At 34.6% G+C, this 15,235-nt stretch overlaps 1 protein-coding gene and 1 long non-coding RNA gene across 3 annotated transcripts; both read left to right on the forward strand.

The window, feature by feature from the left end:
• Positions 1-2,039: 2,039 nt before the first annotated feature.
• Positions 2,040-3,141, forward strand: LOC128195446 (uncharacterized). Its single transcript, XR_008246999.1, has 2 exons — positions 2,040-2,155; positions 2,296-3,141. It is a non-coding gene; the product is annotated as an uncharacterized LOC128195446 (long non-coding RNA).
• A 3,496-nt stretch (positions 3,142-6,637) lies between these two features.
• On the forward strand, positions 6,638-11,095 carry LOC108329648 (trihelix transcription factor GT-1). Of its 2 annotated transcripts, XM_017563964.2 has the most exons (5): positions 6,640-7,423; positions 8,473-8,511; positions 9,552-9,683; positions 9,965-10,189; positions 10,607-11,095. In XM_017563964.2, the coding sequence occupies exons 1-5, from the start codon at positions 6,889-6,891 to the stop codon at positions 10,807-10,809; spliced, it is 1,134 nt and encodes a 377-aa protein (XP_017419453.1). In that variant the 5' UTR covers positions 6,640-6,888; the 3' UTR covers positions 10,810-11,095. The 2 variants fall into 2 exon arrangements, with proteins under 2 accessions (XP_052728996.1, XP_017419453.1); XM_052873036.1 differs by lacking the exon at positions 9,552-9,683 and having other exon boundaries at positions 6,638-7,423.
• Positions 11,096-15,235: the final 4,140 nt, after the last annotated feature.

Raw genomic sequence — 15,235 nt, forward strand, 5'->3', positions numbered from 1 at the left:
ACACCTACAAATAGAAGCAACACAACCCAATAACAAAACCTAGTTTCCTTCACGGACCATCGCGAGACCAAAGCAACCACTTCAACACTCATCTCCATCAATCATTTCATTTTTTTCGTTGCAATCATAGAACATGCAAATGGCGAAACTCAAACCCATATCCGCTTTGTGCCTCCTCCATGTAAGCAACCACGACTAACGCATCTTGTACCTTTATCTTCCTCACGCCTCCACGGAAACATGCGAGAGCCAGAAACCCAATGGCAAAGAACCCTCGTTGGCCGTGAGCTTCATCGTGCAACCCAAAGCGTCACGACACCACCACGATCTTCTTTGCACCTGCTTCTCAACTTGTAAAAACCACGAAACAACAACGCAACATCTTCACACCAGAATCTTATAAGTCATCGTGCATGCAACATCACGAGCAATAAAACCATAGTTTTGGGTGAAAGATGAAATTGTCATGTAACAATCTCTCATTGGGCAACATTCACATATGTCAAAAGATTACAACTCATTTAGTAATGGCTGACTTTGACATTGTGCCATTAATGTTTTAGACACCGTTAGAGAAAATTGTAAGACCCGAGAAAATGTAGAGTTTATAAATAAGACTTGAGTATGTTTTATTAAAATTTGCATGAGTTCACAAGGTGTTGTGTAGCTTGCTTAGTATGCAAGTTTGAATAAAATATAAAATTCTATGTTATTTATTTATTTTGTGGATATAAGTGTAACACATGTTATTGTATGGTTTTTAAATTTATGATGTTTTATATTTTCAATGTGATGTGTTGGCCTGTTGGTAAAGATGTGTGTCTAGGATTGAATGGGCACGAGTCCAAATATTAGGGAGATAGGTTTATGAAAAATCTTTATTTTATTTTAGTTATATTTTGTCTAAGGACAATAATGTCTTTTCTCTTTGTATATTGAGGTGCAGAAATTAAATAAGTTGAGCTAGGCGAAGCAACATAGAATGTTGCACCCTAGATGGCGAGAGTCCAGTAGCCAAAAGCATCACTAGCTTAACCTCTGACCCGAGTAGCATGGGGCATGTGGAATCTCGTGTGAATTAGCAAGGACCACCTTGCAAGGCTAAATACTCCTGGGTGAGCGATAGTGAAGTAGTACCATGAGGGAAGGGTGAAAAGAACCCCATCGGGGAGTGAAATATAACATGAAACCATAAGCTCCCAAGCAGTGGGAGGAGGTTAGGCTCAGTCCGATACTCTAACCGCGTGTTTGTTGAAGAATGAGTCGGCGACTCATAGGCAGTGACTTGGTTAAGGGAAACCACCGGAGTTGTAGCGAAAGCGAGTCTTCATAGGACAATTGTCACTGCTTATGGACCCGAACCTAGAGTTTAGTAGTTATAAAACTGATTGAAATTTTAAATGTAGCACTATCTAAGCAGTTATAAAATATTTTAATTTAAAAAAGAATTAAAAACTTATTGAACAAGAAATAAAAGGAAAGAAAGTGTAAAAAGAGAGATAAGTAACATTTGAAATAAGAGAAAAGAGAGCACAGTGAGACAAAGAGATTGAATAGGAGAAAAATATTCTTCTGAGAAAGATAACAGGTATGAGAAGCTTACCGTTGATAATGTGAATATGTTTATGAATTTTATTTGATCTTATTTAATTATGGATGTTTATAATTGTTAATTTAATTTTGAATGCTTAAAAGATGATGAAATGCTTTTGTTTAATTTTGATAATTATTGAATTTTGATAATTTTTGTGATCATAAAACTCTATTATGTGGAACCATTTAAATAATGGTTTTATGTTTTCCGTACATACTAGATTGTGAAATGACAATCAGTGATCTAAATAAAATGGAAAGGAGATAAATGCAATGTGTTGATATCGTCCAAGATTTATGTTTAAGCTAAAATGGAAGGAATTTATTTATTCGAGAGGGGGAAGTGGTGGTACATAGGATTCCGTTTAATTACTACGCATTATCATTAAACCTAATTAATTATAATTAATATTTTATAAATGTCAGTTTCCCTCCAGAATCCTAATGAGATTTTCTTCCCAATCTTAACTTCTTTCACGGACAAAACCCTACGTGAGGGTTCATTGCTATCGCGCCAGAGACTTGTTAAGGGCACCTTTCTGCTTCCCCGTCATGGCTTCAGGTTTGCGCACCAACCCCAGCTTTAGAGGGTTCTTCTTCGCGTAGAGATATTCTATCCTTTCCTCTTTCCAGCTGAGGGCTCGATGCAGCAGGGAGCCCTTCTTCCCTCCCTTCTTTTCTGGTTCTAGCGGTTTCTTGCAGGGAGTAGAGGGCCAATTGCGGCGGCTCAGGGCGGCGCCTCTTCGTGGCCGTAGGCATCACTGCGACAGCGTCGGGATCGTGGAGGCGTGTCCTTCAAAGCAAACCGTAATGGTGACCGCGGCGGGTTGAGCGAATCGGGTGTCCTCTTGCAAGTTTAGGGTTTTTGATTTGGGGCTTGCAATTAGGGTTTCGTCTATAGATTTTGGGGTTTTCCCTGCTCTTGTTTTCGATTCTGATCTTGGGGGTTTCAGCTTCGGCGTAAAGAGCTCGCGTTTCTGACTGCATGAAGATGGCGAGGGCAGCGGCGCGGTGATTGACGAGGGTAGTGGCGGCATGGAGTTTTGGGGTGTGGGTTTTTATTTTTATTTCTCGTTCTGTGATTTGGGGATTTTGGAGTCTGTTCTTGCCAATTGGGGATTTTAATTTCAATTAGGGATTTTGTTTCGGTTCTTGGAAACTTTTGGGTTGTGTTGAATCTGTGAGCTTGCGTTTCTTTGGGGTTTGATCGCGATGATCGTTGCGATGTTTTGTGGTTCGTTTCTACGTGTTAGGGTTCTGGTCTGTGGTGTCGGTGGTGGTTGCACCGGCGGAGCAACCATGGGTGGTAGTGGTGAGTTGCGGCCAAGGCTCAGGGTGGCAGTCAGGGTTGCGCCTAGGTCAGGCCTCTAAACCAGCAGCATTGGGTTTCTTGTTTCGATTGCAGATTTGGATAGAACTAATTGGGGGTGTTGCTCCCTCCACGGCCCAAGTTCTTTTGCACCTTCCAGGATTTTCCTTATTCCAAAAATATTCTATACCTTTTCACTATATTTTCTTATTCTAAAAATACCTTACATTTTCTTATTATTCTCAACATTCTTTTAATTATTGAAGCATTCATATAATTTAGATTTAAATTTATGATATATTACAAAATATAAAATTCAAAAAAAAAACTTCAATACTAATGCTTCTATCTCTTCCATTTTATAAACTTAAAAATTAGATACAAATTCAAAATAATAAACATAATAATATTAATAATAAATAATATATTATTATTATTATATATTGATTTAATAACGACGAAATAACTAAATAAATTTTAAATCTTTAACAAATAACCATTTTTTTATTTTAAGTATTTAATGATATTTTTATATTATTTATTTAATAAATTAAATATTTTATTCAAAGTTATTTGAGTTAAACATGTTAATAAATTAAAACATAATATAATGTTAAAAATTATAGATATTAAATGTAAAAAAAAACACACATATATATAAACATTTTTCTAGAAATTTAAAACTAAATTTTATCATTTATTAAGTAACTTTTATTAAGTAACTTGAAGAAAAAAAAATATTAAACAGTGAAAATAAGATTGAATCAAACTTATTTAAGGGAAAATGTAAATAAATTTTTGCAATATATAACAAGTTTAAATCTGAGCCATGTAGAGAGAAAGAGAAAGATTGTTGAATATAGTGAGGAGGTGTAGAATATTTTTGGAATAAAAAAAATAGAGAGGATGTGTAGAGTATTTTTTGAATAAAAAAAAAAATAGTGGAAAGATGTAGGAGCACTTGGGGTGGTGGAGGGAGCAACATCCACTAATTGGGCCTCTAAACCCAGACTTGGATTTGGCTGGACTTGTTGGGACTCATTAATGGCAGTTTGAAATCAAAATTGTAGAGACCCAAAAATAAATAATAAGAATAAAATAAGAGGATTTAAAATAAATTTTATGTCTCTAAAATTAAAATAATGGAAAAGAGAATTAATTAACTATTGATATTAATTACTGAAAATAAATGGTAAAAGGAGAGAGACAAAACATTAAATTATGATAATAATTATCGTAATTATGAGAAGAAATTTATTATTAATTATTTAGCAATTAATTGGCTATTAAATTAATTTAAATTAAAACTAGAAAGGGGAATTAATTTGATTAAAAAAATAGAAACTAGTGGGATTTTAAATTAATTGGGAATTTGATTTTATGATTGATTAAAATAATAAATGATTTATGGATTGATATTGAATTATATTGTTTGAGTGGAACCCATTTATTACATTGTATTTTTGAACGAGACTTTAGATAATAACGAATGAATAGTGCTAAACAGAGAATGAGAATGGTTGCTGATAGTAAAGCCTGAGACTATCGACTGGTCGAGATAGCGACTCCCTTTGGTCTTGTGTGCGAAAAGGGGGTGCTCAGGTATTAAACCTTCTTTGTATGGGGGTGATGGTGTTTGTCTTGTCCTTGTGTGGCAGGAAACATGTTCCTTAGCCAGGTAGGCGGGACTACTCGAGCAGACCTGTAGGAGGGGCTACAAGGGACCTATGGGGAGGCTACAAGTTTGAGGTAGGGTACAAGAGTGTGCCTAATTCTTTTCACTGTGGAGTTATGGTATTGTGGAGGCTCATGGTTTTATTCATGATGAATGATTCATGATGACATTAGTTCTGATTGAGGTACATGTGATGATGATTCGTAGTGACGATGTGTTTGGAGACGATGTTGATAAGGATGACGTTGATGGTATAGTCATGATATAGTTGTTGATGATCATGGTATATAAATGATTTTGTTAGTAGAGTAGCATTGTAGATGATTGATTTGTTATTAAGTTGTGTTTGTTTCCTATGTACATATTTTGATTGTTATTGGTTGTGCTATGGTAGCTTACCCATATTTGTTTGTGTTTGTGGTCGTGTGTCTTGCGATGATCGTATAACTTTTGGTTATATAGGAGTAGATGTTACAAATGCTCCGGATGCATGATAGAGACGCGAGAGTGGAAAAAAAACTTGTGTTATTTAAAGTTTTTATACTATAAATGTTAGAGACAATGTAATCGAGTTTATTTTATTTCATTTTTATTTTACAAATTTCAGTATTATATAAGTGAATTTCAGCGATGATATTATGACTTTAAAAATTTTATATTTCACCTGTAATTGGGACATCCAAAAAATCGGAAAATGAGAATGTTACAAAATGACCAAATTGAACAAAATTTGGAACCACTTTGAATGTCGATAAAAGTTGATGACAACTTTGAATAAAACTGATGAAAATAAGAACCAAAACAAGAATTAAGCATTTTTTATTGTATTTAGATTATATATATATATATATATATATATATATATATATATATATATATATATATATATATATATATATATATATCTTTTGGATTGTATATAGAGTTTAACATAACTCTGGATTCTGTTTGGATTGAAATTTATTTAGATTTTTATTAGAAAAAATTGTTATTCTTGATTGAATAAAACAAAAATTATAATTAAATGAACTAGGCAGCCAACTTGTTTAACTCACAAATTCTTAATGATGGAATAATATTTAATTTTTTTAAACTCGCTAATAAATGAGTTAGATTAGGTTAGTTTAACTCAAATTTTTAATGATGAAATAATATTTAATTTTTTTAAACTCGCTAATAAATAAATCAGATTAAGTTAGTTTGCCAAATAAACTAAATAAACTATATTGCATTGAGTTGGATAACCCATCTTAACCACAAATGTTATCCAATACAACATTAGAAAATTTCAACCATTAGGAGTAACAATTAAATTAAGAACTTTTCCCTTCAAAAATGGAAAACTAATAATGTTTTTATGCATAATTGTGTTTTGGATATTGATGAATTAGTGTGATGGATTATTTTATGATCTTGATTAGAATGTTTTCAAATTTGTGATATGCAAGTGAATTTTAATGGTTGAATTATCTAAATATATTATTTTTGAACTAAGAAAAAAGTGTAAGAGTTGAAAGAAGTTCTTTCATAAAAAAAAAACAGTATGAGATATATTTTTGTTAGAGATGATATAATAATTTATCAAAAAAAAAACTTTATGAGAAAATACAATAGCTATGTAAAGTAGTAAGGGTTATAACAAGTATATATATATATATATATATATATATATATATATATATATATATATATATATATATATAAAATCATAATCATATTAAATCTTACTTTGTTAATCATGTGATGATCAAATTTTAAGATGGTGTAATTAATACACGTGACAATTTTGTTTATAATTTTTAAAATGCGATAGTTTTTATTTAAAATTTAAAAGATGAGCAAGTAAATTTAATATTTATATAATTTTTTATCATATTTATTTGGATATACCGATATAAATTTAAAGTAATTTTACTCAGTTTGTTCTGAAAATTTATTGTTTTCAGGAAAAAAAAACGAAATAACAGTAGTATATAATTAATTAAGATATAATAATAGTTAATAATAATGATGATGATAATAATAATGATAATATTGTCAAGAAGAGACAGACACGTCCGTCTTCCTCATCCCCTTGCTTTCCACCGCATCCAAAAAAGCTTTTACTTCACGCTGACACACACAACGCAAAACCCCTAACCTTCTTCACTGTTTCACCACTTCAAAATTTCACCCCAAAACCCAATCCCTAACTTTTACAATTACAATTACCATCGCCATCACTCTCTCTTTCTCAATTTTCCTTCTGCAATAGAATCCCTCAAACCAAAAATTCACACTCTCACACATACAACAACCAACTTACCGAACCATGTATTTGTCGGAGAAGCCGCGTCCAATCGATTTCTACAAGGAGGAAGGCGCGCGCGACATGATGATCGAGGTGGTCTCCAACGGTGAACTCCCGCCTCCGCCGCCGCACCACCCGCCGCCGATGATCCTCGGCGAGAGCAGTGGAGAAGACCCCGAGGTGGAGATCAAGGCCCCCAAGAAACGGGCCGAGACGTGGGTACAGGACGAGACGCGCTCGCTCATTGGCCTCCGCCGCGAGATGGACGCGCTCTTCAATACCTCCAAGTCCAACAAGCACCTGTGGGAACAGATATCCGCCAAGATGAGAGAGAAGGGTTTTGATCGCTCTCCCACCATGTGCACCGATAAGTGGCGCAACCTCCTGAAGGAGTTCAAGAAGGCCAAGCACCAGGACCGGGGAGGCAGTGGCTCTGCTAAGATGTCGTATTACAAGGAGATTGACGAGATCCTCAGAGAGAGGAACAAGAACGTGCAGTACAAGAGCCCCACTCCTCCGCCAAAGGTTGATTCTTTCATGCAGTTTGCTGATAAAGGTAGTAGTTCACTCGTTGTAATTCGTCACTTCTGGGAACCGTTAGGTTAGATTAGGGAATCCTTCAATTGAATTATGTTATGTTTGATTTTGTTGCACCAGGTTCAGATCACTCTACGAATCTGACTTTTGAGGTGAATTAGTGTGAGAGTTAAACTTGTTCTTACAATGTTGTTTCAGTAATAGTTCTGTTGTCTAAAATTCTAGGGACTAAAAGGAGTAGTTTCTAGTTTTAAGTTCTAAAACGTTCTAAAATGAATTAGAAAGCTCACGAGGAGGGACTAAATTGAATAGTTTCTAGGTGCAAGAACTAAACTGTACTAACCAAGCACTGGTGTTGGGGCTAAAATGAGGCCTGAAATAAGTTAGTCTGAAGATTCTTTCGGAATATTGATCACACAATCTTTGTAAGCAAATTACTTGTGAAGCTGCGTCTCTAAGTCTGGCAGGGAGTGGGGATGTTTGATATCTGATGTGGATACTTTTTTGACGGTTTGTTTAATTGAGATGGTGTAAGTGACATTGATTAAAGCTGAACATTCTGGAGTTTCCCAAATTTGACAAATTTTGTCTGGAAACCGAGATACTTCATTATCTTTTTCAAGCATTCTTGTTCGGGAATATTAGCTTGTGTGGGGAAAAACGTAACTGGGGAAACCTAAGGCAACTGCTTAATGGATTGCATTTTCAAAAATCCAACAAATTTAATCCAAAATAATGGCATTTTGGTCTAAAATTGCTGGCACGAGGTGATTGATTTTTATGTTTCTTTGTGAAGCATAGATTTGAAGGAGTAAAGAAGCTTTCAGTTTCCCTGTATAAGTTTAGTAAGTGTGATTAGAAATCACGTTTATTTCTTGGTTGAAAAGCCTTACCCTTAAGTCGAATATCTCTGTTTCACATAGGACAGTATAAATCTCGACAATTTGAAAGTGGGGTTTAATTCCTCTCCAGTACTGTTAAACTATCACTTTGGATATCTGTTGAGGTTATAATTTCACCCATCTCATCTTTAGGAACAATAATTTAATTGGTTGTCTTGCTCTACAGGTATTGATGATACTAGCATCTCTTTTGGACCTGTAGAAGGTATGTCATCGTAATCCAGCTTTCAGCTGCCTACGTACTCTGTATTGTTGTTTACTCGCGTCCTTCATCATTTTAAATTTCCAAAATGAATCATGTGAGGTTTTAATTCCTCGAGGCATTTTGGTTTTGACTTGATTCTTATACTGGTAAGTAGCTAATACACACCACATCCGAGTAACATAATAATGGTGGAATTTTAAAACAGTGTAAGAAAAAACCATGCTAATGTATGTACATAGTCACATGTATTGCATGGAAATTTAACCAACACTATAGACAACTTTTCAGCATTTTAATGCTTCTTTTCAGGTAAATATTTAAAAAAATGATAGGAAGAGCAACATAAAGGGTGGAATTTTACCTTAAACAGTTTGTTGAGATGATAATTCAAATGCTGTACTCTTCAGTATAGTTCTAGTTATCTTAATTTATTAGGAACTCTTTCTGCTAACGTGTGGCCATATAATTATTTCTTCTCAATGTGGGAAAAATTATTCTTGTTGCATAATGCTTATCATTTATCAGTTTCACTTAATTATAATGTCTAGTACAGTACCCAAATAATGTGCTGAAGTACTCATACTACTTCTTGCTATGCATGACCAGATAAGGAGGCAATTGTATTGGTGGGAGGAATTATTCACGGGCATATTGCCTAGCATTATCATTTTTTCTATCATCTGGTGTCTACATTTTGCAGAATTTCAATGCCCAAAACTAGTACTCTCAACATTTTAGAATGAAGATTTTAGGGCATGTTCTCTTTGAGTAAATAATGTTGCTTTGAGTGAAAACAATTTTGTTTTTGTTTTATTTTATCTGTTTCCTGTACAACTCTTTGAAACCAGGAAACAAGTTGAAAACAAGGTGACAACTTTGTTACTAGAAATGAAAACGGGAAATGAAAATAGAAGTAAACAAGCCCTTAACATTTCAGGAGAGGGAGTCTCTTTTAAAATGAATATGGACATGCATTTTATTTCCTTTACCATAATTTTTTCTATTTCATTTACCATAATTCTCAAATACTTGCCATATAGCTACTGGAAGACCAACACTTAATCTTGAGAGAAGTTTGGATCATGATGGACATCCTCTTGCCATTACCACAGCTGATGCTGTTGCAGCTGGCGGAGTCCCTCCTTGGAATTGGAGAGAGACTTCTGGAAATGGTAAGCTATGTAGGGCTTCATAGTCTGATGCATGTTTGCTTTCTCACCAATGAAAGAGAAAATGACTGCAAAAATAAGAAGTTAATCATCGAGTCTTGGTAAATGTACATTGTGACAGCAGTTTTGGTTAATTTTTGGAAAGTATTGTAGAACCTGAAAAACATGGTAAAATAAATTATTATTTCATACCCCAAAATATGGAATCAATTATATTCGGTGCCCCCGCCTCTTTAGCTTAATTGCTATCTTATTTGTGCAACCAATTCTTCCTACTTTGGCAGGTGGAGAAAGTCAGTCATGTTGTGGAAGGGTTATATCAGTTAAATGGTGTGATTATACAAGACGAATAGGTATTGACGGCACTCCAGAAGCCATCAAAGAAGCAATCAGAGCTGCTTTTAGGTTGAGAACTAAACGCACATTTTGGTTGGAGGATGAGGACCAGATTATCCGAAGTATTGACCGTGAAATGCCTATTGGAAGTTACACTCTTCACCTTGATGAAGGTTAGATTCACTTTATTCGTCTAATTACTGTTGTGATATGTACACATTTAATGGTTTTATTTAATTTTTAATGTTGTGAAAACCGGACTGGTCAAACCGGTAAACTAGTTTAAGATCTGGTATACTAAAACCACAAAAGTGGTTTGCAATTGAACCAGTAAATAATCGCTTCACAGCTGGACAACAATTTTTTTGAAAGGAAAAAATCTTTCTCAATGTTATTTTTATTTTTTCTTAGAAATAACATCTATAAAATATTTGTCATTTTATTTTGCTTGTTATTTTTAAAGAATATGATCATGTATGGTTGTCCCTTGAATATTATGGCATATTTGATTGTTAAAATCTCACAAAGTATTTTTTTAGGTTTTAGTATTTTTAAGTTACGATGTTATATTTATCCAATTATAATTGCAGGAATGGCCATTAAATTATGTCTCTATGACGAGTCTGAGCACCTTCCTGTGCATACTGAAGATAAGGTATTTTACACTGAAAATGATTACCGTGATTTTCTGACCCGGCGGGGTTGGGTATGTCTAAGAGAATTTGACGGATATAGAAATATTGACAATTTGGATGATCTTCGACCTGGTGCTATATATCGTGGTGTGAGTTGAAACTTTAAAGTAGATGGTATGATCAAATTATCTGGAGAACTATGGTGGGTCTGTTCAGGTTTTTGATATATGTGCGACACTAACCTGAAATTGTATTAGTTTTACATTTGATAACGCTGTTTATAGTTTTTTGATAGGTAAATTAACTAGCCCTTCTGCACAAAAATCCGTTTCAATCAATGCCGTTTACATGTCTGTAAATATGCATTTGCAGTGACAACATATTATTATTATTGTCTAGATTTTTTAATGGATCATTTTCGTCAAATATTGCTATATACTTCTAGTCTGTGCAGGAACTTTGACAGTTGCTCGAGTTTCTAACGTGTTTGCCTATGCACAATCGAAGCTATTAACTTCGAACTTAAATCAGTTGATTTTTTTTTTGGAAATTATTACTTGCAGTAGTATCCAAATCTTGACTGATATTGCATTTGAAGGGACGCAAGATGTGAAATAAATGTAATTAGCACATGAAGGGATGGAAGAAAGTGTATGCTCAAGTGTTGTGAAAACTTATTCCCACATGAATTGTGAAAATCGGTTAATTCAGTTAATGGTCAGACTTTAGTCAACTGTCTACATTTAAAAAAACCAATAAAAATATTTTCATGTGTATCTAATATAATTTTATAGATCTATACTTAATTTAGATTGTCATAATAACTAACATATACATATCAAATGAAGTATTAATATAAATGTTCAAAATATTCTAGTAAATTAACTAATATCTAAAATGATATGTTTACGGGAACATCCCAGATTATATAGAAACATATAATATAGTAAGTTCACATTTTAATATAAGAGAACAATGAGAAGTAGACTGAAAATAAAATATTAAAGTTACACTCATCCCAAAATAGTTCCTAATTTAAAACTTTAAGTATTAAAGAGTAATTCAAAATACATGAAATAACTAAGAAAATCATAACTTTAAGTATTAAAGAGTAATTCAAAATACATGAAATAACTAAGAAAATCATAAGGAGACTAGGCTGCAGCATAATCTTCCTCTAAAGCCTGCTCCAGAGGCACCTCATCCACCTTTGCTTACATCCAAGTGGATGATCATTGCAAAAGAAAAGCATACCCAAACAAAATACAAACACAGAAGCAAGGGTGAGCTAGATATACAAAAATCATGTTATAACAGTCACAGACAACATGCAAGTAAGGACAGATACACTACACAAACATGACTTTGCACTTTAAACTTGACTCGTCCGGACTTAGAATGATTGTCGAGCTATGGCGGGTCATGCACTCGTGGTGGCTTCTACTGCTTTTGCAAAGCCGTTGCCAATGGGTTTCACCCTACCACACTCACGAGGTTAGTCCGTCATCACTCACCTTGGGCCATACTAGAAGCACCCAAGACTAGGACCTCCTGCTACTACTCACGACATGGTTTAATCCTCTCTACTTGAGAATGATTGACCATTGTAGTTTCAGGATAACCCCCAATACTGAGCTTCCATGCAAATCATTCTAAACACTCTAAAAGGGCACCACCATGTATCCCTCCTTGAGGATCATGGAATTACGTCCAATACTGATACTTTTCACTTTCAACACAACAATACATCATACCTTCACATACTTTTAATTTAACCACATTACAACAATCATACTTTACACGGAAATCATCACACACACTTAATTTACCCAAAACAATAGCTAAAGAACTTGAACCGAACACTAGGAACTTTGGTCGAGCACTTAGAGCTTTGCCCGAACACTATGAGCTTTGGCCGAACACTTAGAGCTTTGGCCGAGCACTTAGAGCTTTGGCCAAACGCTATGAGCTTTGGTCGAGCACTTAGAGCTTTGATCGAACACTTAGAGCTTTGGCCGAGCACTTAGAGCTTTGGCCGAACACTTAGAGCTTTGAGACCGAGTTCCAGTACAAGACCGAACACTCGTTAAGAGACCGAGTGCCAGTACAAGACCGGACACTCTTTAAGAGACCGAGTGCCAGTACAAGACCAAACACTCTTTAAGAAACCGAGTGTCAGTACAAGACCGAACACTCTTTAAGAGACCGAGTGCCAGTACAAGACCGAACACTCTTTAAGAGACCGAACGGTCATGAACTGGTAACACTCAAAAGAGACCAACCCAGTTATGACCGAGAGCAGCATAAGACCGAACGGTCAACTGCAGCGTTCTGCATAATTCTGCATAATTGTGAACAGAACCCAACATGACCATTTCTAACCATTTTTACTAACTTCTAACACCCTTAATTCTTGTTTTATACTTAATTAAACTTATCTAAATGATTCTAAACATTCCTACTACCATTTTAAAGTGATTAAAACTCAAATTTCAACTCTAAAACACCATTTTTCCCAACTTAGGGACCCAAAACCCAATCCTACCGCTTTGCACCTAGTTTGATCAATTTAGTGACTCAAACAAGTCACAATACAGTGGCTAAGACTGCCCCAACAGTCCAATTTCGCATTAGGCCCCAATTGCCCAAAATCACTACCCCACTTCCCTTAAACATACCTAAAACCGCTACCTCCATACTTGATTTCCCATCTAACATTGCTACCACATAATTTCCACTCCCAAGTACTTCCTACCAGTCCAATTTACAGCAATTAAGTTCATCAAACTCACTACACAGACAATCAATCACAATTTCATCATTCACACTTTTCATAGTTCAGCACATACCACCCAATATTCCTAAAACCTAACATGCAATTCAAAACAGCATACCAATCAAACTTCACCACACATACAGAGCATATCATCAATTCAAAGAAACATAACTAGCTCCCCTTACCTTAGGGTTTCACAGCTAAGCTCGCAACTTGATTCGACAGTGCTTGACTCCGCAAGAACTCAACCAAACCTTACAAACCACCCAATGGGAGATAGAACAGCTCTTTAGAGCTAATTTTTTGACAAGAAATTGAAGGAGAATGTTTCTAATTACATGCCCTAGGTTCCCAAAAGAGGAGGAAAAAGGGGAAACGACTTACCCGCTGAAGAACGAGAATCTAATCAGATGGTTGCGAAGCTCTCTGCGTCGCGGTCACTTGAGCACCACCTAATCAAACATGCAATGGTTGAATGGAATGGTAGAGAGAAGACTGAGAGAATGGAAAGCAACTTTCTAGGGAAAGAGAGAAAGAGTGATTTTAGAAGAAGTGAGCAGAATTTGGTAAAATTGCTAAGTTGTACACTTTTCAAAATAAAAGAAAAAACTCTTCTCTTCATTTTAATCCTTTTCTTTATTTTATATATATATATATATATATATATATTTTCTACGTCCTTACATTTACTAATACGAATTTATTAACAAAAAATAAACAATACAATGTTATCATTTATTTCACTTTTAATGTATTTTATATATTTGATACTCTTAAAATTTTATGTTATATACATATGATTAAATATCAATTGCAACTGAATCAGTGATTTTCTATCGATTGGGGTGGGTTAATGTGCAGATGGATTGGTTTTCATAACTTTGGTAAGAGTATTAACTTTAAATAAATAAAAAAGTAGAATTAATATAATTTTAAAATATTTTAATCCTTAAATAAAATAAAACCATTTTTCATAATTTAAATAAAAATGAACTGTTATTTATATATTTTCAAATGCTTATTATTAATTTTTTTGTTGTCATTTCTTACTTTACCTTAATAAGAATGAGTTCTTAGTATCAAAATCATTAAAAACGCACCCAAAACCCCTCTGAACGGACGCCAAGTGTCAAGCAACAAGGATCCGAAAATCAGATAGTGGAATGCAGGTGTCAGCAGGAGAGCGGACGTTCGTTCTTAACAAAACTGAATTTTTCTGAAATTCGCGTCACACTCTCTGCATGCACTCTTCTTCTCCAAAACTCTGATCTTTCATATTCTCCTTCTTCTCTCTAAAAAGTTCTCCCTTCTCTCTAAGAAAACTCACCCTTTCTCTTCTCCGATCATCATACAGACACCGTAGAAGTACTTCCGGCGTCCCAAGCTTTAGTTTGAACCGATTGGTTTCGAGTTCTGAAACTGGTAAGTCTCTTTGTCCTTAGCCGTTCGTTCTCTGGTACATGCAAACCAAGTACCGGTTGCATGCTGTTATCTTGTCTGAACCACTTTTGGTTTTTGGCTGTTTGATTAATTTAAAGAGTGGTGGAATGTAAGGGTAGAAGGAAATCCAATCAGACGAAACGTATTCTGTCTTTAGGACGTTCGTTCACGCTCAGAGGTAAGGGAAGCTTATTTAATTTAATTTGTATGTTTACTGTGCTGCATGGACGTTCTTTGAGTTGCAATGGAGCATGATTTTGTGATATTTGACTATATGATATAGGAAGATTATTATGATCTGATGTATGAGGAATATGAAATGTGCTATGATATGAATGTATGAAATTATGAAGTTATATGTTGAGAAA

Source organism: Vigna angularis, chromosome 2, assembly GCF_016808095.1.
Source record: "Vigna angularis cultivar LongXiaoDou No.4 chromosome 2, ASM1680809v1, whole genome shotgun sequence".
Lineage (NCBI taxonomy): Eukaryota > Viridiplantae > Streptophyta > Magnoliopsida > Fabales > Fabaceae > Vigna > Vigna angularis.